The sequence below is a fragment of the Zootoca vivipara genome, chromosome 1 (assembly GCF_965207765.1).
Source record: "Zootoca vivipara chromosome 1, rZooViv2.hap1.1, whole genome shotgun sequence".
Lineage (NCBI taxonomy): Eukaryota > Metazoa > Chordata > Lepidosauria > Squamata > Lacertidae > Zootoca > Zootoca vivipara.
The window spans coordinates 91598077-91622942 of NC_142582.1; the positions used below are offsets into that span (position 1 = coordinate 91598077).

The following is a 24866-nucleotide window of genomic DNA, read 5'->3' on the forward strand; positions in this document are numbered from 1 at the left end:
ACTCCTTCTACACTGTATGCTAAGTCTGTATGCTGCTGAGAGAGGGAGGGGGCTCACCTGGGAAATGTATCCACTACCTTAGACAGCTCCTCCTCATCAGCCCCCTTCAGTCAATTATAATCCTATGTTACTGGGGGAAAGGAATGTTGCCTTCTTGCTTTGGGTTGAACTGTTTTATCAGCCTTCACAATGTCAAAAAATTAGGGGAGGTCCAAAATTGGCAAACCGATTTGGGGGAGGGTGGAGCCTGGTGTTCCCCCCCTCCCCATAGAAGTGAGCAGCAGCAGCAATATTACCGGTATCTGGCCCTTTTTCTTTTGTTTGAAGAAGTGGCTTTTGGCAATGGTGGCTCAGTTGCTGCCACTGCTGCCAAAACACAGCTTTTATGGGAAACCATTACCAATTGTGAAAGTATTGCTGCCCCCCACTTCAGCAAGCACCAGAGAAATGGGGGTTTGGATTTTACCACAGGATGGGTGCACACCACCTAAGAACTTCTAAATGTTACACTAGGGGGGTTGCAGAACTTGCCACACAGATGAAATCACAGAAACAAGGGTAAAGTGACATTATATTCCTAAATATCTCAGTCTAGCATGGCCTCTTCACATCCTTTCTGGGTGCTTTTCTCCCTCTCCCAAACTAAAAAAGTTAGTCTTTTTTTTTGCTATTAGTCCGATGCTAAGGGATTTGTCTCAAATTCCATCAGTCTTGTATTCATTAAATCTGCAAGTAGACTTCTACTACATTTGATCGTTGCTCTAAGCATATGAGTTTAATGAAAGAGATTGCAACACATTGTGAGAAATTAAGGAGGGGTGGAGCTGTGAGTTAGATCGTAAAACACCTGCTCAACAACTCCTGAGTTTAAAGGCTGTAAACTTGCTTTAGCCATTGCTGCCTGCTGGGAAACTGTTGTGGAGTCTAGCAGACCAGGGCCACAATGGGGGCATTTTCAAGCAAACAACAGGTAAGGAGCTGGAGAATACCAACTCAGATCCATTTTATTTGATTAGCTGTCTGGGCACTGTAAATAGGGATTTGTCTTTGCTTTTTCTCTGCTATCTCCAGCTTTGTAAAATATTTCTTCTTGGGCATCTGTGGGGCTATACCTTCAATAAGTGCTGGCTAAGAAAACGGTCAGATTACCACGAAAGGTTTAATTCATAAAGATCCACTCAGACTGTGGCTGGGCTGAAAGTGTGAGAAGGGTTAAAGCTCTTGAGGCAGTGATGAGCTCTTGCCAACTAGAACACAGTTTATGTAGCGATCATGAAACATTCACAGAGCTCGTGTTTGTGGGCCAGGTATACTTGATGATGCATCCTATCCCTCCAGAACAGTATAATCTGAAGCTGTCAGTGTGGGAGCAGTGCAGAGTTTGCAGCTGACTGAGGGGAAAAGTCACATTTCTTTTCCAGAGGAAAGCCCTATGTAGAACAGCAGTTCCAGATTTTGTGCGTATACAAAGGTGAAGTTACATTAAAACAAATACTAGATGTTCACGCTTTAGAATTCTCAGCTTTCTTTTGTGTTTCTGTTTTTTGTTTTTTTTTAAAAAAGTAGAAATCTACCAATAACCACACAGGAACTGAATTTTCAGCATGGTGAGAAAGGTTACTTTTAGATTCGCAAGGGGAGTAATGTTTGCCATAGACATGGGTGGTGGAGGAGGAGTTGCACTATAAAGCAAAATAATTACAAGTTATGCCCAGGGGCTTGATGCTCTACCGGCAGCCGTGTTTATCCTCTTTTAATTGATTTCTTCTTCTTTTTCTTTCACTTTCTGGCCACCACTTCAAAGCATAGTCCATGCATTTTCCTGATCCAATTATTCCCAAACTGCTTAGAGTGCACAAAGTTGTCATTTTAAGAGTTCTCTAGATTTATCTATAAGTATATCCACCAGGAAGGGACCCAGGTGGCGCTGTGGTTAAACCACTGAGCCTAGGGCTTGCTGATCAGAAGGTCGGCGGTTCGAATCCCTGTGACGGGGTGAGCTCCCGTTGCTTGGTCCCAGCTCCTGCCAACCTAGCAGTTCGAAAGCACGTCAAAATGCAAGTAGATAAATAGGAACCGCTACAGTGGGAAGGTAAACGGCGTTTCCATGTGCTGCTCTGGTTTGCCAGATGCGGCTTTGTCATGCTGGCCACATGACCTGGAAGCTATACGCCGGCTCCCTCGGCCAATAATGCGAGATGAGCGCGCAACCCCAGAGTCGGTCACGACTGGACCTAATGGTCAGGGGTCCCTTTACCTTTACCTTTATATCCACCGGGAATCACCTGGAGCAGAACACTTTTCAGAACTTTTAAGGGTTGAAAGGGTCATTAATAACAAACCATTATATGTATATTTCCACCCCTCCACCCCATGCTATTGGATAATATCTCAGGTCAGCTTTGGCAATATAAAATAATAGTATGATGAGTGGCAAGTTGTATCAAAATAATAGCTGTGGCCCACCTGCTAATTCTACAAAATACGTATATTTGATGGAGTACCGGTAGGGACCCAATTCCACCTTATTCAGAAGCAAACTGAGATCAGTCACCCTTCTGGATGACACCCATGACATCTTCTGTATTCTGTAGGTTAGCCCCCATCGAATAGGCTAATGGTGAAAGTTGGTAAGTGGCTGCATAGCAATGCAATGTGGTTTTTATCAATATGATAACTCAGCCTCTCCAGTCACTGTGTAGGCCACTAACAACTGAACAGAGCAGCTGTAAAAGGCATCAGAGATAGAGCTGGCAGAAAAAAATTGAGTTGGTCATTGGTTCAACTATGATGGTGGCTACAAAGACCAAAGCAGCTTGTGGAAGCTTACAGGTGCCCACTGATTTGTCAAAGCAATTATACATGCTTAGTGAAAGCTCCTTGAAAAAGTCGGAAGGACCTCAGAATTTTCTTTAGAGCATCCCTGGAGAGGACGTCAAGGAAGGGGTAGTGCTTCTGCGGCCTATATGAACATGGGTGGGAAGCACTTTTAGTTATGGGCAAGGGCGAACGGTTTGGTGGGCTAACCAGAGCTTTAGGTAATATGAAGTGAATGTGCATTCCTCTGAGCACAAACCCTTCTCAGTTTTTGGGCTGATCTAAGAGCCAAGAATGGATATTTTATACCATGCTGGCAACCCACCAAGCTCAATACCCCTCATAAAAGAACAATTAAATGTTTGCCTGACCTTTCTTGGGTATCATTAACAGCCTCATCATTCATACCAAACTCCAGTAGCTGTCATATCATCCGCAGTAACTTCCACATCAACAGCTACTATGAGATACATTGTCTGCCAGAAAATAGGAGGTGTCTTGCCAGGAAAACTATCTTTGCTGGAACAGGCCAGAGTTGTGCCACAATTGGCAGAAAGAATGACATGTGACGAAGTCACACAGGGTGTTGCAAATGCTCTTAGTTATCTGGCAACAGTCACTGTATCATGGATGGATCATGGTGCAAAGACAATTGATCTGTGCATGCATAACAGATATTTTCAACTGATTGCATTTTGAGTCACAGGGAGATCTAGTCTCGTCCTGTATACTTTACCAGACATAGTCACGTGAAAAGTGTGATGTTCTCTCTGAAGTTAAATCAGTTTGGGGCTTTCATAGCTTCCATTTGGCCCACTTACATCTTTACCTGCCCAACAAGTAGAGCAGCAGGTTTGCTTGGATTAGCCAAAATGGTCTCCCAGGTCAAATGCCAGAGGACTAGTGACCCTAATTAGACCCACAGTCCTGACTCCAGAGGTTCCTCGGCGTTCGTTTAAAATGAAATTCAAGGTTCGAAATAAAATATCTACAGAGATTCTAAGGAGAGTTGAAATCCTCCGGGTGGAGTTCACACATCTGACTAATATTGCCTAAGGTAGAATTCCGGGCAAGGTGTGTGCTTTGTTTGGGTGGGGGAGGGAAATATGCATCATGAAATGTTGAAATTTCTATAGGATTTTGGAGAGAAATCAGCATTTATTATCTGGTCAGTAGAGTTTACACAATTCTAACTGCATTTCCTCATAAGATATATTTCAAGGGTCTTGTTCTGGTGACACATTTGTAGAAATTCCGAGGAAACATGGCCCGATAGCCAAAGAACTTGGATGCTATGTGCTGAGAACTCCTCCCACCAGCGCATGGCGAGGTGTGACCAACTCAGCTGTGTTAGTAAACTGTCAGCTAGCCAAAGCTGCTCATTTGGGCAGCTGCTAAAAGGCAGTGGCAAATGGCACCTGCTGTGATGTGCATTTGGGCCTAGGTTGTTCAGTGAGAAGGCAATAATAAACAGCTGAAAGGTCACTCCTCCTCTGGCCCTTTACCTCATATCCTCTATCAGGGGCACCGACCTACGCCCCACATTTGCGGAGGGCGCATCATGTGATGCATCCCACCTCCAGCCCGCTCCCACCAGGCCACACGGGTATCCTGTCCCTGCTGTCGTGATGCTGGCGCTCATGTGCCAGGTGGGGAGGAGGAGGCATAATGCAGCTGCTGGGCTCCGTGCTTGGCCTTCTCCCCACGGCATGTGCTGGGCAGGGGCCAGACGTATGGAGGATGATCTTTGCCCTCACTCTTCCCAGTCCTCTCCCAGCTCCTGGGCCCCCAGACGGGGCTGTGGTGCACAGAGAGTGCCTGGAGGTGGCAGGGGGTGTTGGCCCCCTCAATATTGGGTGGGCTGGGCCCCCTGCTTCAAAATATAGAGGGAGCTGAAGCCCCATGAGCCCCATATACCCAGAACCTCTGTCCCCTATTGCACGGGCCCTCCATCTTGTTGGACTCCAAGGCTGTGTACACACTCCTGTTTATTCTGCATACAGTGCACTCTCACTGCTGGTTTGGGAAGCATTGTACACATAATGTTAGCCAGAATCTCCATTTATTTCAGTCGTTGCATAGGAAATACTGTATTTTGATGCATTCCCCCCATAAACCAGTTCCAATCTGAATTGAGCTGCATTTTAAGATGATAATCTGCACACAATCCAGCTCCCATCACCACAACCAGCTTGGTCAATGATGGGAGCTCTAGCCCAGCAATGGTCAGCAATGATGGGAGCTCTAGCCCAGCAATATCCGGAGGTCCTTAGGTTCTTCACCCTTGCCCTACTGAAAATAAGCCTAAGCACTGAACCAAGCGCACATCGTTTCCTAATCCATCATCTTCCCCTTTGATGGTTTTCTCTTCTGTATTGTCTTTTTACATTGGAAGCTCCTTGGGGCAGGAACCTGGATGTGCCATTTTGGTTTGTTACTCTGGAAAACGATGAACATCTACATGTGGCACGATAAAGAAAAATAATTGATTAAATGGAAAGCGTCCTTATTTTTCCTTCAGAGTCCTAGGTTGCCAAAGCTTTTCACCTGTACTGCAGAGCTTTAGATACATTTGAGGCTTCAGCTAAGCATCTGTAGTCATTTTTTCAATGGGTTGAAGAATAAATATAAGAGGAGGGGGATTCCTCAGTAGGCTTTTGCACATTTCAGGAGCAAGGATCAGATTCACCTCAGTTATGAACTCCTAGTCTGGCTTTGCCTGTGTCAGTGCAGGAATGTCGCGTGAGGAAAAGTTATTTAGGAAGCCCAGAAATTGACTGCTTATTTCACCAATAATCGGCAAGAGTCTTTGTACTGTGTTTAAAAAATTAATTGTATAGAAAGGTATAAGATGAAGACCAAAGGCCTTTTGGTTACTATGCCACTAAAAAAAAGTGGTTAAGAACACAAAGACCTTTGTGTTACCAGGGCCTGTCCTACTATTAGACAGAGTGAGGAGGGTGCCTCAGACTGCAAATGCTGAATGACTGAGCTGTTTGTGGCATGCAGACTGCTTTGTGCCGCCTAAATTGTCAATCTGGGCTTCCTTGAGAGGAAAGGCAGGATATAAATTGAATGAATGGATGGATGGATGAATGAATGAATGAATAGATGTTGGCCTTCTATCCTTACTTGTGGTGAACCCTGCTGATGAAGAAGAAGAAGAGTTTGGATTTGATATCTTGCTTTATCACTACCCGAAGGAGTCTCAAAGCGGCTAACATTCTCCTTTCCCCTCCTTTCCCCTCCTCCCCCACAACAAACACTCTGTGAGGTGGGTGGGGCTGAGAGACTTCAGAGAAGTGTGACTAGCCCAAGGTCACCCAGCAGCTGCATGTGGAGGAGAGGAGACTCGAACCTGGTTCCCCAGATTACGAGTCTACCGCTCTTAACCACTACACCACTGCAATTCCTAGTCCAGTTGGCTTCCATATGTGGAATGAGAGGAAACACAATATTGTGCTTTGCCTCAGGCAGCAAAAAGTATCTGCATTATCACTATTTCATAACTATAGTAGAAGGTGCCAACGTACCACTGTACCATGTGATAAACCTATGAAGTGCATCACAAGGTACACTGGGCTGAAGTGATGGAAAAGGATATGAAAGGGTTAAGGAGGAGGATGGGAGTGGAGGAGAGAAGCTAACCAACACATGCCACCCTAGATCCATCTTCAGCAGCACACACAGATGCACTCATGGACTAGTGTGTATTATTGTAAGTAGACTTCAGACAATATGGTGGAACAGATTTCTCTTGCTTGGGTTGAAACTTGATGCTGCTCTAGCTACATCAATGCAACCTAATGTCTCATTGCAGCAAAACATCTGTGAGTTTTTGCTGGGATGGGCTTGCGATTTTGTTTTTCTTCCTCCTTTCCTATGCCAGGCTGAAGGAGGGGGGCAATTCTGCATCCTGTGGTATGTCAAAAGTCAGCTAGATGCCATCTCTACAATAAGCTGTTAACCCATCCTTCATGTTTGATTTTGTTCTGCAGACAGAATCTGCTCCTTGCAGCCTTCTCACCGTAAAGGTCATAAAAATGAAAAATCTCCGGAAGGCAGACCTGCGTGAGTATTTCGGTTGTTCTGAGAGCTTCCTTGTCATTATAAGAAGCCTAGAGTCATAACCATACGAATATACTCATCACTGAATGATTTTTATATGCATGCCTCACAAGTCAGCATTTATATTCAGTGCCAGTAGAGAATTACATTTGCAGGACCAACTTAGCTCAAACATTGCCATATATAAGGGAAAAGTTGTGTTGTGCAGGATCTAAACTACACCCAGCCCTATGCAAATACAATTTTAAAGTACACTGGTAGCTCGGTTTAAGAACAGTACTGTTTAAGAACTATTCGGTTTATGAATTCCGCAGAACCTAAAATAGTGCCCTGGCTTGAGAACTTTACCTTGGTCTAAGAATGGAATCCAAATGGTGGAAGGGCACTGGCGGCGGGAGGCCTTATTAGGGAAAGCGTGCCTCGGTTTAAGAACGGACGTCCGGAACGGATTAAGTTCATAAACCAAGGTACCACTGTATCTTTACTACTTAACATGAGATGATGGCTCCATGAAGCAAGAATTGATCACATATAAGTGCATCTTTGAGCATGGATCTTTTGTTTACCAAAAGAGCACCATCCACATGCAAGAGGGGAGTATCAGCAGGCTTGTGTGAACCCCAACACTGGCAGAAAAATAATCATCTTGGGCTTGGGGGGGAACCTAATGGGGAAGCACCCCCAACAGCTCAGTGAGAACCGAGCTTGCTCAGTCATCACAGGATGCTGACTGTTGGGGGATTGTTGTTGTTGTTTAGTCGTTTAGTCATGTCCGACTCTTCGTAACCCCATGGACCAGAGCACGCCAGGCACTCCTGTCTTGCACTGCCTCCCGCAGTTTGGTCAAACTCATGTTCGTAGCTTCGAGAACACTGTCCAACCATCTCGTCCTCTGTCTTCCCCTTCTCCTTGTGCCCTCAATCTTTCCCAGCATCAGGGTCTTTTCCAGGGAGTCTTTTCTTAGTGGAAGGAAAACTGGGGGTAGTGGAAATAGAATGGAGTTTTCCGGAAAAGGCCATAATTGGCCAGCTGAAACTGGAGTGTTCCACGTGGCAACATTTTGCTGCAGGTTCTACTTGTTTCTCTTTATTTTTGTTTCAGGAGTTCTAACAAATACCCAGCATTGGGAGAGTGCATGAAAATGCCTCTCTGTGGGCATCTGTCACTAGTTGGATACTACCATACTTGGTGATATTTCAACTGCTGCCTGTAAACAATTTACCTCCAAATAATGGTGGCATATTCTTTGATGTCTGTGGGATTTCAGGGAGACTTTAGTAATGAAGAGCACGACTGTCGCTTGCAGTCAATGGCAAGTTGTCTCTTGTATATTGCTACTGGAAGCTTGTGATCAGCAACATCTCCAAGCCTCATTTTATGTGAAGAAGCCAGATTAGCATCATGAATAATAGGAAGGTGTTGTGCAAACAAATTGTTCCAGTAAAATGGGAACATTGGTCGGAAAGGATGTGCCCTGGCCTTTTAAAAAAAATGCAGCAAGCTCTAAATGAAAACAAAAGTGTGAGGTGAAAAGAACCAGAAGAAAGCAGAAGACTTTATTAAGGTAAACTTGTTTGGGCAGTTGAAATAACATCTAATGCAGAATGTTTTAAAATGGAAAGTTATTAAGCTTGTTTTTAGCAACATCTGGTAGGCTGACATAGCGAGGTGCTGGCATCTGAGTCCAAAGCTAAATTGAAAGACATTGCTGATTCACAGGATTATGAGACAAAATAAATATTATACAATATTAAATGCATGATCTCATGGCCTGGAATACTATACAGTGGAACCTCGGTTTATGAACACCTCGGTTTACGAATTTTCGGTTTACAAACGCCGCGGACCCATCTGGAATGGATTAATTCCCTTTCCATTACTTTCAATGGGAACGTTCGCTTCAGTTTATGAACAGACTTCCGGAACCAATTACACCCATGCTTTGGGTTAAGTACGCTTCAGGTTGAGTACTCCGTGGACCTGTCTGGAACGGATTAATCCACTTTTCATTACTTTCAATGGGAAAGTTCGCTTCAGTTTATGAACGCTTCAGTTTATGAACAGACTTCTGGAACCAATTGTGTTCATAAACTGAGGTACCACTGTATACAATTTAGGACTGGGACAATTTAGGACAGGAACTGTATTCTTGCTAACTGAGGCTGACCTAAGAGCTGAAAATGAAAAATTATTGGTGAATTGCAAGGTAGATGTGAGGCTATAGCCATATATACCACCTGCTGCACTTGGAAGTGTAACTCACTGGGTTCCTTTAGCTTTATTGGCTCCATCCTCTTGTCAGTCTCTGTCAGGCAGGACAGAAATAGGCTGCTGGAAACTCGCTGCTCCACAATTCAACAGCAAAGCCCTCAGATTGCCTCCCAGGGAGTTCTACCTCTGCTGGGACCAACCTGCTTGTCCTTGGACATCTGACTTCTCTTGCTGTGCAGAATTATTAAATTTGAGTGGAGCATAACATCTTCTTTTATTCCCACAACCATTTGATGGATGACCGATTTGTACTTCTAGCCTTGATGTTAATAGTGGTTAGGGAGGAGGTGAAAAGGAAGTGGTGGGCTTTGTGGTGGCTAAGTTTACTTATGACACTAAACTGTTCAGGTAAAAAAAACAAAAACAAAATGAGATTGTGGAGAGCTCCAAAAGGATCTCTCCAAACTGGGTGAATGAGCAGTAAATGTTAGTTATAAGTTTCATGTGTTTAAGAGTATTGTATTTAGAAATGCTGTATGGGAAGGCGGGGTTTTTTTTGCCTTAGGCACAGAGGTAGTGTTTTTCCATTGTGAATGAGCTAAACATCTTGTGGCTCATCTCATGACCCATCACAAGACACAACTAAAGAGAACCTGTGGAAGTCTATTTACCTGGAGGTTGCTTGCAACAGGCAGAAGCAATCAGTCAGACACAGTGCATTTTTTGGGAGAGCTATAGAGACTTAGGAGCCAATTCCTAAGGGTTGTGGAAGCTTTGGCCCCCACAATAAAATATTTGAGGGGCTGGGCCCCCACAAAGTTGATGGGCATTCCCATTCAATCATGTGACTGATTATGAGGTGTGGGGCTTACCTGGGCCCCCACAATATTTTACTCAAGTTGGCACTCCTGTACAGAGAAGCTTCATTTTACTAAAAATGCTTAATATTTCACTTTGAGAACGGAGTTAGGAACTGAAAATCATTGCTTATTTTTGCAATGTATTACTTAGTTACAAAATAGAAATGTTACAAAAGAATGAAGTGCTTAAAACTGTTCTGCAGTAAAGCTTTAAAATTCATTCTTGTGGTGGAGTGAATTGAATTCTACACAAGGTCCAGAGCAGGGGTATTTGTTGTACAACTCTAGCAGTAAAATGGCAAATGAAATTCTATATGAACAAGTGTAAAGTAATACATGCTGGAGCAAAAAATATATATCTTAATTTCACGTACATGCTTGTGGGGTCCGGATTGGAGGTGGCAGAACAGAAGTGAGACCTTAGGGTCATAGTAGATAGCTCAACGAAGATATCAACCCAGTGGGCGGCAGCTATGGAAAAGGTAGGTTCCATGCTAGAGATAATTAGGAAAGGAATTGAAAATAAAACTGCCAAAAATCAAAATGCCATTATACAAATCCATGGTGTGACCACATTTGAAGTCCTGTTCTGGTTGCCTCACCTCACCTCAAAAAGGATATTGGAAAAGGTTCAGAAAAGGGCAACCAAAATGATAACAGGGATGGAGCAGCTCCTTGATGAAGAATGGTTGCAGCATTTAGGACTTTTTAGTTTAGAGAAAAGGTGAGTAAGCGGGTGACATAGTAGAAGTTCATAAAATCATGCACGGCATAGAGAAAGTAGATAGAGAGGAGTTTTTCTCCCTCTCTCATAATAGTAGAACTTGCAGACATCCAAAGAAGCAGAATGTTGAGTTATTCTTTGCACAGCACATAATCAAACTATGGCATCCGTTCCCTCAGGAGACAGTGATGGCCACCAATTAAGATGGCTTTGAAAGAGGCAAATTCATGGAGGAGAAGGCTATCGATGACTGTGATTCACATGATGACATGTGATGCTCTGCTTCCATGGCAAGAGTCAGTCATGCTTCGCAATGCCAGTTGCCGGAAACCACAGGACAGAAGAGTGCTCTCATGCTCATGTTCTGCTCCTTGGTTTCCTGCAGGCATCTGGTTGGTCACTGAGAACAGGAATGCTGGACTAGATGGCCCATTGGCTTGATCCAGCAGGCTATTCTTATGTACTTACGTTATTATGTTTAATTGGCCAAAAAGTGCCGATCACTTATCAGCAATGTCGTGTTGATAGCAGGAAAAGTATCCCTCTGCTGACAGAGAACAAAAGCAGGAAAGGTTGCCCTTGTTGGGGAACCTTTGGGGAATCTGGCTTAGTGACACGCTCATCATGCAGCTACAAATTAGCTGTATTTCATGGCGTCACTGTAGCATCATAATGGTATCATGCTCATAATGGTATCATGCTGTGTGATGATCCCCATTAGGTGGGATAATGCAATCAACATGAAGAAGCCCTGTTTTTAAAAAATGACACAGGAGCATTGCCAAGTGCATTTAACTTTTTGTGTGTGCGCTTTTGCCTAAGCCCTGGTTGTAATTTATAACATTAACATCAATTATTCTGAAATATCTGGCCTCCTGATTATCTGACCTTACACTGTTGGCAGAGGCCAGATTTAGGGGTGTGTGACCAGTTTGATCGCACTGAGCGCAGAGCCTCAGGGGCGCCAAACTATGCTTTAGAATGAAGCATGAGAGGCTGCCCCCCAATTTTGTTGACACACAGGGAACTGCTGAAATTTGAGACCCCAGGGTCTGTCACTGCTGTTGGAAAAAATGACAGCAACTGCCACAGTTATGTCTCAGAGCTCTAATATGCCTGAGAGGATCCTCGAGCACTACTGAACTCTGATGTTAGAGGCTGATTGAGATTCTACTAATTGTTGGTCTGTATGCTTTACTCAGCGCCCAAGGTCTAAGTCTGGGTGGAGGCAAGGAAGAAGAACCCCATCTATTGAGTCTTGGCTAGTGACACGCAAAATAATTAGGAATTGGAAAACAGGAAGAGATGCTATTCTAGAGGGAGCCATGGGGGTGGATGGATGGACAAGGTATTGCTTGCATGATTGCAATCAGATTGATCATCAACATACTTGAGAACTGGGAAGGAATGTTGTCCCAAGTCAGCTGGGAAAATCACTGAGCGTTCTTTCCACCCACATGTCTATGAGGCTGCATGCTGCAAAACCTGTTTAGTTCCAGTCACAAGTGTCTGCCTTTGAAACCTAGACTTATTCTTACAGGCCTTTTTGGTAATATGGTGCACCTTGGCCCCTCTAGACATATGCTAGTGATATAAGCTTGCTACTTCTCTCCAGTCTCTTCCTTTCCCATCCATTCAGTGCATCTGCCACACTTCTGAAGGCACCAGTTGTTGATTTGTGGGTATAACGTTTGAATATGCTGTATACACTCTTAAATCCAACACATGTAGACACCAATTGTGGTTCATCCCTGGATTTTATCTGGGATATCAGGCACATTGTTTAGGTAAGCATGTGTTGGATTTCACAGGTGTATGGCCTAGTCAAACATTGTGGATATATAGCAGGGCATCGAAGCCCAGTTGGTAGGAGAGAGAGCTGCCCACATGCATATTTTGGGAGTACAGAATTCCAACAAGACCATACTAAATTCTGTGAGCATTGATGACATTCTGCAGTTATGTGGGCTTTTGGCTCAACTAAAGATCCAATCAGGGTCTAACTGGGAATGGGGAGATGACCCAACAGAAGTTTGGGCAGAGGAAGAGCTGGCAATGGCTATATAGGAGCTCAATCTCCTTTGGACCTTTGCTGGCTTATCAGCTCCCCTTTGTGCTTATTCATCTATCTCTAGTCTCCACAACATCTGCTGGTCATGGATCTTCATCCTAGACAGGTCCAATTTTTCGTTCTAGACAGTCAGTCCAGAATGATACCATAGTCTTTTGCTATCCACAGCCACCAAGAGTTAGTTGAGAAATTGCTCAGTCACACTTTCCCAATCATTTTCTCAGCATGACATTCATCAGTGCACGAAGGACCCAGGCCTGAAACCAGATTTAAATGGATCCAGATAATTGGTGATATCCAAAAAGAACTGGAGTTTCAGGGCAATCACCCAGGAATGGTATGTTTGTGACCAGCTAGTTGTTGTCTAACCTTGAGGTCCTTGGAATGTTTTGTTTTTAAAAAATATGAATGGGACCACATATTCACATCAGAAGTTATTGATAAATTAATTCCCATAACCAGATAGGGAAGGGGCAGAAGAAGGAATAGCCTTCAATTTCCCTTTCACTCTTAACCGGATTGTAAGTCCTCCCTTTACTGAATCTGCCCCTGCCTGTAATAACCTCAGTTGGCTGCTTTTCTTCCTTCCGAGCTGATGCAACTTAAAATTGCACAAGCATCTAGTGAAACAACTGAGCACAAATCAAAAACCCTGGAGCCAAGAGAGTGCAATGTATCAAAAGCCAGATAAAACCAAACTAAACACATTTCAGTTTAGCAGTGGGAAGATAAAGTGCCTCATAGATGCAGAAAGATCAGACTGCAAACTAATTTAGCAGCAGCAACAGCAGCAGGTGAAGTGATTAATCTCATGAAATCATATAACACTCATTGTGTGGCAATGCCCCTCCCTCCACGTGAAATAAGACACGAGACACAATGAATAAATTTAAGTGGGCGAAAAGGCCACAACTTTATTGATTACGAATGCAAATTTCCAATGCCTAACCGCAAAACCAAGTTGCGGTTGGGAGCCGGGGCAGGAAAGGCTGAGTTCCCGCCTCCGGCTGGTTTAAAATACACGAAGCCCCGCCTCCCAGCCGACCCTATTGGGTGGCCCGGGTCTGATGGAGGCGGGAACTCCCATCTCGCGAGGGGGCTGAGCTCTCAGCCCCCATCGCGAGAGTTGGCTCGGGGCCAGCCTACAACACCACCTCTGTGAGGATGCGGAAGTGGTTTTGTGTGGTAATGCCCCTCCCTCCACGTGAAATAAGACACGAGACACAATGAATAAATTTAAGTGGGCGAAAAGGCCACAACTTTATTGATTACGAATGATGAGCGGTATTGGCTTAGGCATTGGAACCTAACCGACTATATCCGACTGTAACCTGTGTGTTACAGTCTGGGAGAAATTAACCACCAGAAAGGAGCCCAGTGATGTACATCTACTGGAACACCTCCTGTAGCCACCGTTGGGGGGTGCCATAAGGCCCTGACCTCCGCAGGCTCAGGACAAAGCTACCGCCCCCGGAACCCCTTTAACGGAATTACTTCTCCAATTTCTGGGCAGAGGATGACGCAATCTGCTCCCCCTTCTTCTTTTATGCAAATTTCCAATGCCTAACCGCCACACGAGCTTCTTGAGGCGTGCCGCCAATAAAACACTATTCCAAGTCTATACTCCATATACTCCATTTGATAGAGTGTTAGAAGTTTTGTTACAGCATGGAGCTACCCCCCTTCCATCCCTCCAAATATGGCTTTCCATGTAGCTTTGGACAAGTATGATTTCCATGCTATGGTCTCCTCTCACTGAAAGGGATTGAAGGGGCATGGAAAGTGCTCCCAAATGCTTTTTTGTTATTTAGCACAAACTCCACCAGAATGTTGGACTTGGTGATCTGCTCTACTCCAGTTCTTTTTGTTAATTCAAATCAACAGCTTTGGCATCAGGGTTTGTGTTAATTAATTTTGTTTGTTGCATTAATTTTTTTGATATGCAGGTGAAAAAAATATAGAGCTTCTGACATGTGTAATCTCTTGTAATGAATTATTTGCTATTGTCTGAAGTGCTGTGTAGGACAAACTTTCCTTAATCTAGAACTAAGATGTGGTTGCTTTCCGGGAATGCACCACAATAATGCTCCAGCCCTGCTTGTATAAGGAATAATTAGTACCTTGTTTACTAGCTTTGGCAGTGTCTGTGATGCCATAAAATATAAGGTGCTCTGCATTGCGCTGAGTGTATTGTCTAAGAGTGATCTAAGGGCCCAATTACGTGTGACGTTGATAATGCTGTTTGCATAATTTTCCTTACAAAAATCGCCAGAATGCTCTACCACCACCTGACTCCTAATCCAGATTGGGATTTGGGCATGGAAAATATGGGGGCCTGAGCCCTTTATCCCTCACCATGAACCCGATTCAGATTGGGGGCACCACTCCTGAAATGCAAATTATCCAGATCAGGATTTCTTTTTTGGGGGGTGGTGGTCAAGTGCTAGAATTCCACCCTGCGCTAAGGTCCCAATTGGATTGTGTGCATAGTACTGGTTATTTCTGCCAGAAAACCCGTGTATTCAACCTGACATGCATATCTGAATTTATATATAATAAGCACAGCTTAAACACTGCACTGATAGTTAAATCCTAAGCATATTTACTCAGGAGGAAAACTCATTTAGAGTCATTCCAAATTTTAACATGCTTAGGCTTGCACTGTAAATACTTATGAGTTGCATATTGCTTATTTTATCACTAAAAAAAAATCACATCTTTTGCAATAGTAACCCAGTCTGATTGCTACGTGACTTTGTGGCTGCCAACTGCTTCAGTGAAAAAGACTAGGACCCAGACCGTGAAGGACAACAAAGACCCGGTGTGGAATGAAACATTTCACTTTAGGATTCAGAATGAAGTAAAGGTAAGGAGCTGTGTCAACGATCTTAAACAGGAATTGCTACTTATTTAGGCAATCACAGAAGCAGATGACTGGGAACTGCACAGGAGTCACTTAAAAGCAGGGGCATAACTAATGAGACATCACTATGGAGATACTCCCAATGTTTACTCCTCTTCCCACATGTTAACATCATGCAAATTCAAACAGGACTGTTCTACTTTCTGGGAGATGACACATACATAATATTAAACGGTTAAAAGTTTAGAACAGAAATTACCCCTGAATTGACCTCCTTGGACAGGGATAAGGAACCTATAGCCCTTCAGATGTTGTTGGGCTACAATTCCCATAATCTTTGACCATTGACCATACTGGCTGTGGCCAATGGGAGTTGGAGACCAACAGTATCTGAAGGGTCACTGATTTCCCATCCTCACCTCTGGGGTGAGGTATGTGTGACTGTGACAAACATCTTCAGTGGTAGTGAGGATGGTTATACCAGTCAGGGCCTTGGTTGGGTCTGTCAACAGTTCCTCATACTCGGGAGCAGGGCAAATCTGAGCTGGATGAAGGTTAAGTTCACAGCTGGCACTAAGATAAATTGAAGTTGTTGTCCCAGCAAGGGCCCAGGAAAGATTGGAAGGTTTATATCCTCTTAGCATAGCTGTCAAGTTATCCCCTTTTTAAAGGGATTTTCCCTTATGCTGAATAGGCTTCCTCGCGAGGAAAGGGAAAACTTGGCAGCTATGCCTCTTAGGCAGCTCCTCGGTTTTCCTGGTAATCTTCTGGATCACAAGACGTCCTCCTTTGGCTTCTCCCTCCTCCTGAGAAAAACCCTGCTATTGAAATCCTATGGGGCTATTGGATAAGCAGCCCTCCACTGGCTGCGGATGTCTTGCTGGACCATCTGCTCTTGAGGGGTTACGAATGAAGAGGGAGAGTCTGGATCAAGGGGAAGAAGGTCCAGAAAGGGGCAGCACAATACATTCTGATGCCTGAGGCCAAAGACCCATTTGAAGCTGAAGGACAGTGGATTGGCGCTGAATCCTTCAGCACTAGTGATGGGACAATTTTATTCACTACAGCTGAGGGCAGCAGGCCGGTTTACAGGTTGCAGGGCAAGCCATGCGGTGTGCATACAGCTCAGTCCGCTGACACCTTTCTATTGCTTCCTGTCCACCAGTATTTGCCACCTAAAGTATTGCTTCACTCTGACTATTGATAGGGCCAGCCCTGAGTTCAGGTCTGGGGTGGGGGACATCAGGCTGCTCAGTTGCAAGCTCTTTGGGGTCTTTGGTGGTACTGGAGTCCGACTCCTCTTCCTTGGATGAGGTGCCCCCAAGAGAGAGAGGCTAGTCTATGAGAGGTTCTAAAGTTCTTCTCTGGCTTTCTTTAGAACATTCTGGAGCTTGAAGTTACTGATGAAGATAAGCATACTGCAGATGACCATCTCCTCACTGTTTTCTTTGATGTTTCTAAAATCCAACTTGGTGAAACAACCCGCCTGAGCTTTCAGCTGAATCCAAAAGTGAGTAAAAAGCAGGCTGTGTGACATTGTGTGGGAAACAAATCCACATTTCTCTCAATTTTCAATGAAGTTATTAAGCAATGTCACCATATAAAAGGATGACACTTGCTTTGAATACACAGACGACAACAAAAGAGTTTTGTGGCACCTTAAAGACTGACAAATTTAATCATAGCATAAGCGTTTGTGAACTGGAGTGAGCTTCAATAGATGCCTGAAGTGTGTGTGTGTGTACACACACAAACACATATACGTACATCTGTGTAAAGGAAAAACAATAATAATCTAAAGGTTAGAGTTAAATGGCAATGGAATGGAAAAAGTATAGCCTGATAATTCAGTTAGTTTAAAAGAATGCAAACCTGCCCTTCACAACAACTGTGGTTAGTTATTTTAGCATTACTTAACTGTGAGATCTTAAATGTATGCAAAACGAGCTCAGTGACCTTTCATAGCAGCAGTGGCTGTTGATAAACAAATCACCCACCTATAGAGGATTATATATCTCTGTTCTGTTGAATAGAACTGAACATTTTGATACTGAATACACCAGTGATTCCCATATCAAACATGTAAAGTATGAACAGTATCTGTGTTTCTTTAAACATCTGAGTCCAGTCCAGACAGGGCAATATACACCAGGACCCAAACCCAAAGAGTGCTAGTCACACTCAAGACCGATTGAATTAAATGTGGCTAATTGTTTTTGACTGAAATTAATGGGCTTTGAGTTCTATATTTTTTCCTATTAGGACTGCAGCCAAAGCTGCTTAGGCATCACCAATGCTTCCATGTGGTATGGAGAGCTAGCTGTCTTGGGACATTATCGGGCAAGGCACATCAGCACGGCCTTTTTTTAGTAGGCTCCCATCCACCCCCTGGTTATTGGCCCCACAGCAGACCTGAGAGGTGTAGCCTAGGGACAGTTGAAGAATCTTTACCAAAATGCTCATTTTTAGGGCAAACTGCTTGCAAAGATGTGTATATTAGTAAAAACTGCATTAAAAATGTGTTTATTAGCAGAAATCCACACTAAAATGCTGACAAATTTCCAAGAGGATATTTTAAATTTAAAAAATCACAAGTTTCTGCAGAAATGTGGAGAACTGGATTTATGATTGGAAAGATGAGAAACTGAGAAAACAAAAATTCTCAGGTCCTTCCATCCCTAGCTGCCTCTGAGGTGACTTGGCTTCTCAGTCCTGCCCCCTGACTTCCACTCATTGACTGTGGACTTCTGAATTGCAGAAGCAAGTTGTAATCCTGGTTGGACAGGGTTCTAACGCCGACGGAATATTATGCTTCTAATAAACATTTTTATTAGATTTTCCAATTTAAACATCTAATCCATTTTCAAATTATACAAATTATGCAAATATCAATTAAACAATAATTGATAACAATAAAAAAGGAATATTATGTTTCTAGTCTTCCATAGCATGAATGGCCACAACTCAGGGCATGGACTCCCTTCACTTGACTAATGTGTGAAATGGGCTTATTAATCAAGGGAATGTGTGAACATGCTGTTACTGTTTTTGCTTTTTGCTTTTTAAACTTTCAGGGTAAGGAGGAACTAGAAGTTGAATTCACAATGGAGAGCAGGTAAGAACAATGGTTGTTGCATATGCCATTAACAAAACTGCCATGCAAAAAAATGCAGAACAGACAATCACGGGAAATGAAAATGCCAAAACACTAAGATAAACCACCGTGACAATCTCCCTGATACGAGATATAGTGTACAAACTTATAACTAGTGAGGACTATTCCAAAATATTTATCAGGTATAATACTCCCAAACTAAAGTCAAACGAAGAAACTCAAATGCTTATAAAATAAACTATAAATAAATTCATCTAATGAGGGGCCAGCTATTTTCTCGTTTCATTGGCGCTATCTTCCTCAGAGGGAAAAGATTAGAGATAGGTTTTTAATATCTTATTGTTTAAATAATATCAAAAAGAACCAAAATCTCCACTACAATTATGCCAAACTTTAACAAAGACTAAATCAAACTGAACAGTCTGGGAATTACCCCCAAAAAGGCTAAAGTTATTTCTATGTGAGGTTCGACAACCTACAAAGATATCTAATGAAAAGGAAATTCTATTCTTGCAAGATTAAAACACAGACTGTCTCCAGCCCTCTAACGATAAGCTTTCAAACCAACATAACTCTGACTGCTGCCGAATTAAAGTAATTTCTCCCATTCGCCAGTGGTGTTACTCGAATCTGTGTCCAACATGGACTGCATATCTGCAAGTATGCGGTTCTTATCTTCCTCAGAAGAAGCAAATAAGCTATCATATTCACTCATAATACTGTCTCAACTTGACAAAAAAAAAGCAGAACAGACAATCACAGGAAATGAAGATGCCAAAACACTAAGATAAACTACCACATTCGGCAGCGGTCAGAGTTATGTTGGTTTGAAAACTTATTGTTAGAGGGCTGGTTTATCTTAGTGTTTTGGCATGCAAAAAAATGCAGCTTTGATAAAGAGCTTGCCTTGTTATCTCTCTTGGTACAATACCTTTAATCTATATCTAACTAGGTATTGCTGGTGGTGTGTATTCATATTCTGTCGTTGGGGCAATAATGCTGGCTGAAGGATCAATGTGGCATAGTAGGGGCTAACATATTGGTGGGGATATAGTAGCATTTGCTAAAGGGCTTCAGCACTGACCATTGATAGGGAGGCTATTGAAAGCCAGGGATATTTCATCAAGGAGGTTGCATGATAGAACTGCTCCTTTACTGTTTCACCTCAGTCGACAGATGGAGAAACCTTGTGACTGGGTGCTCCATATAAAGCTCATTGCATACAGAAAACTAGAGAAGAGCTCCTGCACAGCATGTGCCATGATATTCCTGTTTCAGAGCCTCGCATGTTCTACAGCAGTGTTTCCCAAACTTGGGTCTCCAGCTGTTTTTGGACTACACCTCCCATCATCCCTAGCTAGCAAGACCAGTGGTCAGGGATGATGGGAACTGTAGTCTGAAAACAAGGTTGGGAAACACCACTCTGCAGCATTGTACAACCAGTCTTCTCTGTTCACTTCCATAGAAAGAAAACTCTGTGTATCATTCTTGTGCATGCAGCTTCTGCTTTTATCTAAATGAATGGAAAAAGCTGCTCCTCAGGTATCCTGAAGGAGTGTCTCCACCTCCATCATTCTGCCCGGACACTGAGGTCCAGCACCGAGGGCCTTCTGGCGGTTCCCTCGTTGCAAGAAGCCAAGTTGCAGGGAACTAGGCAGAGGGCCTTCTCGGTGGTGGCGCCTGCCCTGTGGAATGCCCTCTCAGCAGATGTCAAAGAGGAAAACAACTACCAGACTTTTAGAAGACATCTGAAGGCAGCCCTGTTCAGGGAGGCTTTTAATGTTTAATAGATTACTGTGTTTTATTTTTCTGTTGGAAGCCGCCCAGAGTGGCTGGGGAAACCCAGCCAGATGGGCAGGGTATAAATAATAAATTATTATTATTATTATTATTATTATTATTATTATTATTATTATTATTATATACTGGACCGAGGCCGTTTAGGGCTTTAAAGGTCCACACCAACACTTTGAATTGTGCTCGGAAGCGTAGAGAGCCAATGTAGTACTTTCAAGACCAGTGTTATGTAGTGTCGGTGGCCGCTCCCAGTCACCAGTCTAGCATTCTGGATTAGTTGTGGAGCCACTAGGAAGCTGCAAAAGACACAGCTGCTGACAAATGAGAAAACAAAATACAAATACAGTGGTACCTCGGTTTATGAACACAATTGGTTCCGGAAGTCTGTTCATAAACTGAAGCGTTCATAAACTGAAGCGAACTTTTCCATTGAAAGTAATGGGAAGTGAATTAATCCATTCCAGAGTACTTAAACTGAAGCGTTCATAAACTGAAGCGAACTTTCCCATTGAAAGTAATGGAAAGTGGATTAATCCGTTCCAGACGGGTCCACGGAGTACTTAAACTGAAGCGTTCATAAACTGAAGCATGGGTGTAATTGGTTCCGGAAGTCTGTTCATAAACTGAAGCGTTCATAAACCGAAGCGAACTTTCCCATTGAAAGTAATGGAAAATGAATTAATCCATTCCAGATGGGTCCACGGTGTTCATAAACCGAGGTGTTCATAAACCGAGGTGTTCATAAACCGAGGTTCCACTGTAAAATGCCATCCTTACACTTACTGGAAGAGTATAATTTTATTTTATTTTCCCTTTCAGCCCAGATGTCCCAGAGAAGATTTTTACTAATGGAGTTTTGGTGGTAAGTTCATTTGACCAGCTAGTAGAGCTAAGACCTATAAAGTGCAGGCGCTCAAATTCTGCACACCTAAACACAACTTTCCTGTGCATGACAAGCTGGAACTGGAATTTGTGCTACTTAGCTCACCCACTCAATTCCCCCAAGGTGAGGAAGTTCAGACTGGAACAGAGAAGCTTGGTTACAGTTTTTACACTCCACCTTGCATTCCACCATCAGATGAGTGCCACCAAGTGGTAAAAATCAAAGCATGCTATGCCTGCCACCTTCATACTGAAGCTTCCTAAAACACTGAGATTGGGACATGACAGTTGATTTAAGCTTCTCTGTGCCTAACGTTCCCCCCTGCACTGCCTAGCAAATTTAAACAGACTCCAATATGTGCTGACAGAATATTCATAACTATAAAACTATGTTACATTGTTGGTGCAGGGGTGAGGAACTGCTGAGCTGCGGGGTGTTGTTGGACTACAACTCCCATCATCCCTGGCAATTAACCATACTGGCTGGGGCTTATGGGAGCCAGATATCAACTGCTCCCCCCATTCCTGCCCTAATGGATATTGCCAGTAGATTGACAGAAGAGAAATCCTTGCAAAGGAACCTACAATTTGGGCTACCTTACTAGTCAAGCAAAAGATTGTGCTCGGCAACCCCTCATTTCTCCCAACAGCTCTCCTGCTATCACCTCCCTAATGATGAGCTTAGACACTGCTGCTTGAAGGTGTTCAAGGTGCCTTCAAGTAGCAGTCTCTAAGGCACCCACCCTGCCCCAGTCTTTCCCTAGAAAAGCATGGGTGGGTGAGAGTCTCCTTGCCCAGGGGCTACTAAGCAAAGGAATGCAAGGTGCCTTTTCCCAGAGGCATTCAAGCAAACCCCACCATTCTGGCCTTTCATGCTCTCACAGGTTTGGTCTTGTGTGGCTGAGGCACTTCAGGTGCCTTGGAAACAACCTCCAGCCTTTCTCCTAACTTAGAAGGTGAGATCACTGCACAGCTGAAGGGTTGATCTTAAACCACCTCTGTAGGATCAAAGTTAGCGTAAGCATGGCCCATGCTCACCAGAAGGTTCATCACTGAAGCAATCCAGAGGTTTTCAATTGTTCCTTCATAGGCAAAATGCTCATCACTACGATGGGCAGATCCTGTATCTGCTTTCTTTCTATATTCTATATTCAAAAACCATTTCTGTGGTAGTGGAGAGGGATTCTGTATACTGCAAGGCAGTCTAGAATTCCTTTCTTTGGGGGTTGGGCATCTAGTATCGGAGGCAGGGGGCAGGATTTGTTTGTTTCCACAGTAATAAAGTCCCCAAGTGCTGTGGTAATAGCTTTTCCATAGGTGTGAACATTCACCAATAAATTCATTCCCTGACCCTGACTTCCCCTGAATTTTGTTCCTTTCCTAACAGTCTTTTCAGTTGCATCCTATTTGCTTGGCTCATTGTGGATGGGCAAACAATTCATTAAATTTATCAGAGAGATTACATTTTATGTAATGCTACATTGCAAATTTGTACTCAGAGAAGCCAGAGTTGAATCTCTCTGAACACATAACCTTTGAACCTGGAAGGTTTAAGTGTGGGGACTGGCTGTGGCTAAAATTAAGCCCAAGTTTATTACATTTGCATCGCTTAGATTTCATAATAGCACCTTACATAGCAAAACCAGGCTGCGGCATGAAAATGTATATTTCTTCTACATCCACTCTTTGATTCTAATTTTTATCCTTTACAGGCGCGTGAAGTTGCCTGCTTGGAAGTTCAAGTAGATGAGGGAAGAATGAAAACAGGTAGGCAATTTTTAATTGGGGTTGGGGGAGTGCCTTAGTTCAGTGGGAGGGCAGTGGTATACCCAGTTCAATCCCTGGCTTCCCAAGGGATCGTTGGGATAATCTCCTGTCTGAAGCCCCAGAGAACTGCTGCCAGCCGGTATGAACAATAAAGAGCTAGATGGACCAGTGGTGTGACTTGGTATATGGCAGCTTTCCATGTGTATATGTAATATAATAAAATAAAATAAGAACTAGCTGGTGTTTTGTTGCCCTCTCTGGAGACCCAAGTATGGGAAACATGGCTCTACCCAACAGGGGACCTTGCTGGCCCCGGTGGGAAATAGCTTTCAATGGCCTTTCCCCCCCCCCCCGATTCCTTCAAAATCTGCTGCAATGGGTTGGAGGAAATTTGAAGTACTGCCTCCTTTCCCCCTTTTGTGAGGTTTCTCCTCTATTGCACCGCCATCACTTCTGCAAACAGGAGGTGACCTTCTATTCGCAAAAAGGGTACAGTGGCTCCCAGGCTGCTTCCAGCATCTATAGACTATTTATGAAAACCATTTTAAATCAATATTTTTGGAGGGATTGTTAATATATAGATCTCTGTATTGCTTCCCCCCCACCCTACCTTTCTGTAGAAAGAAAATTCACTCTTTCCGTGGGGGGATCTCATGAAGAAGCCCAAAACCTCACGTTGCGCACTTGGCTTTGCCGTGCTGCTCCTGCTAAATTTCACTACGTCAAATATAATCAATCAGAATTGGATATTGAACTGCCGAGGCGACAGCTTATTACGGTATGTTGGGGTTTTTTTTGTCTCCGTAATAAGGCTGAGGGACTCTATAATGAGGCTGATGGGAGGCTGAGCCACAGATATTCATCAGGTAGGAGCCAGGAGACACCAGGGGGGGAGAGCTGAGGCAGTGAAGCCAGAGAACACACCAAGAGGCACAATGAGTCAGTGCTGGGCAAGACTACCCTTGCCAGCCTGAACTGGAAACCTTTATAGAAAAGCCCTTCCTGGTGAAGAGAGCCAGGAAGCTAGGGCCATGGCATGACCCCCGGTGGCATCAGGGGGAGCTTCCAGGGGGAGAAAAACAGCTACCAGATTTTTAGAAGACATCTGAAGTCAGCCCTGTTTAGGGAGGTTTTTAATCTTTAATCAATTATTTTATTCTTCTGTTGGAAGCCGCCCAGAGTGGCTAGGGAAACCCAGCCAGATGGGCAGGGTATAAATAATAAATTATTATTATTATTATTATTATTATTATTATTTATCTTTATTATTATTATCTTTATTTCCTCAAGCGGGTGGCGTATTTTCGGCTCACAACCTTCAAGTGCCCAGGGAGACACTTTCTCCTCATGGTTTACCACCAAGCAGCTGGTTCCTAGTTTCAGCCTCAGAAAATATCAACTACTTTAGATGTTTTTCTCCTAGTGATAAATTTCATTTTATATGCAGGCGTCCCCAGAGACGAATGAGTCGGTGACTGTTCCCCTGAACACTCTTCCTATACAAGAGCAAGTGACAATACCACCGGTGAGACTTCCTATTGACTTCTAGGGACAAAAAAACCCCCGCATCAACACTTTTTCAAATAATGGGACAATATTGAGTGCATTCACACCAAGAAAAACCTCCCCATGTTAACTCTTTCTTGCCATTCACTTGAAGTAAAGCTTTCCTATGAATGTGGCCCACATTG

At 43.5% G+C, this 24866-nt stretch overlaps 1 protein-coding gene across 1 annotated transcript in view; it reads left to right on the forward strand.

Moving 5' to 3' along the window:
• Positions 1 to 858: 858 nt before the first annotated feature.
• Positions 859 to 24866, forward strand: part of LOC118083582 (cytosolic phospholipase A2 epsilon) — a 42417-nt gene continuing 18409 nt past the window's right edge. Inside the window, exons 1-9 of the mRNA XM_088670397.1 lie at positions 859 to 970; positions 6816 to 6888; positions 15481 to 15617; positions 16993 to 17124; positions 18689 to 18729; positions 21346 to 21388; positions 23121 to 23175; positions 23796 to 23953; positions 24623 to 24700. Of these exons, the coding sequence (XP_088526523.1) occupies positions 944 to 970; positions 6816 to 6888; positions 15481 to 15617; positions 16993 to 17124; positions 18689 to 18729; positions 21346 to 21388; positions 23121 to 23175; positions 23796 to 23953; positions 24623 to 24700 (744 nt within the window). The 5' untranslated portion in view covers positions 859 to 943. The remainder of the gene's footprint in view (positions 971 to 6815; positions 6889 to 15480; positions 15618 to 16992; positions 17125 to 18688; positions 18730 to 21345; positions 21389 to 23120; positions 23176 to 23795; positions 23954 to 24622; positions 24701 to 24866) is intronic.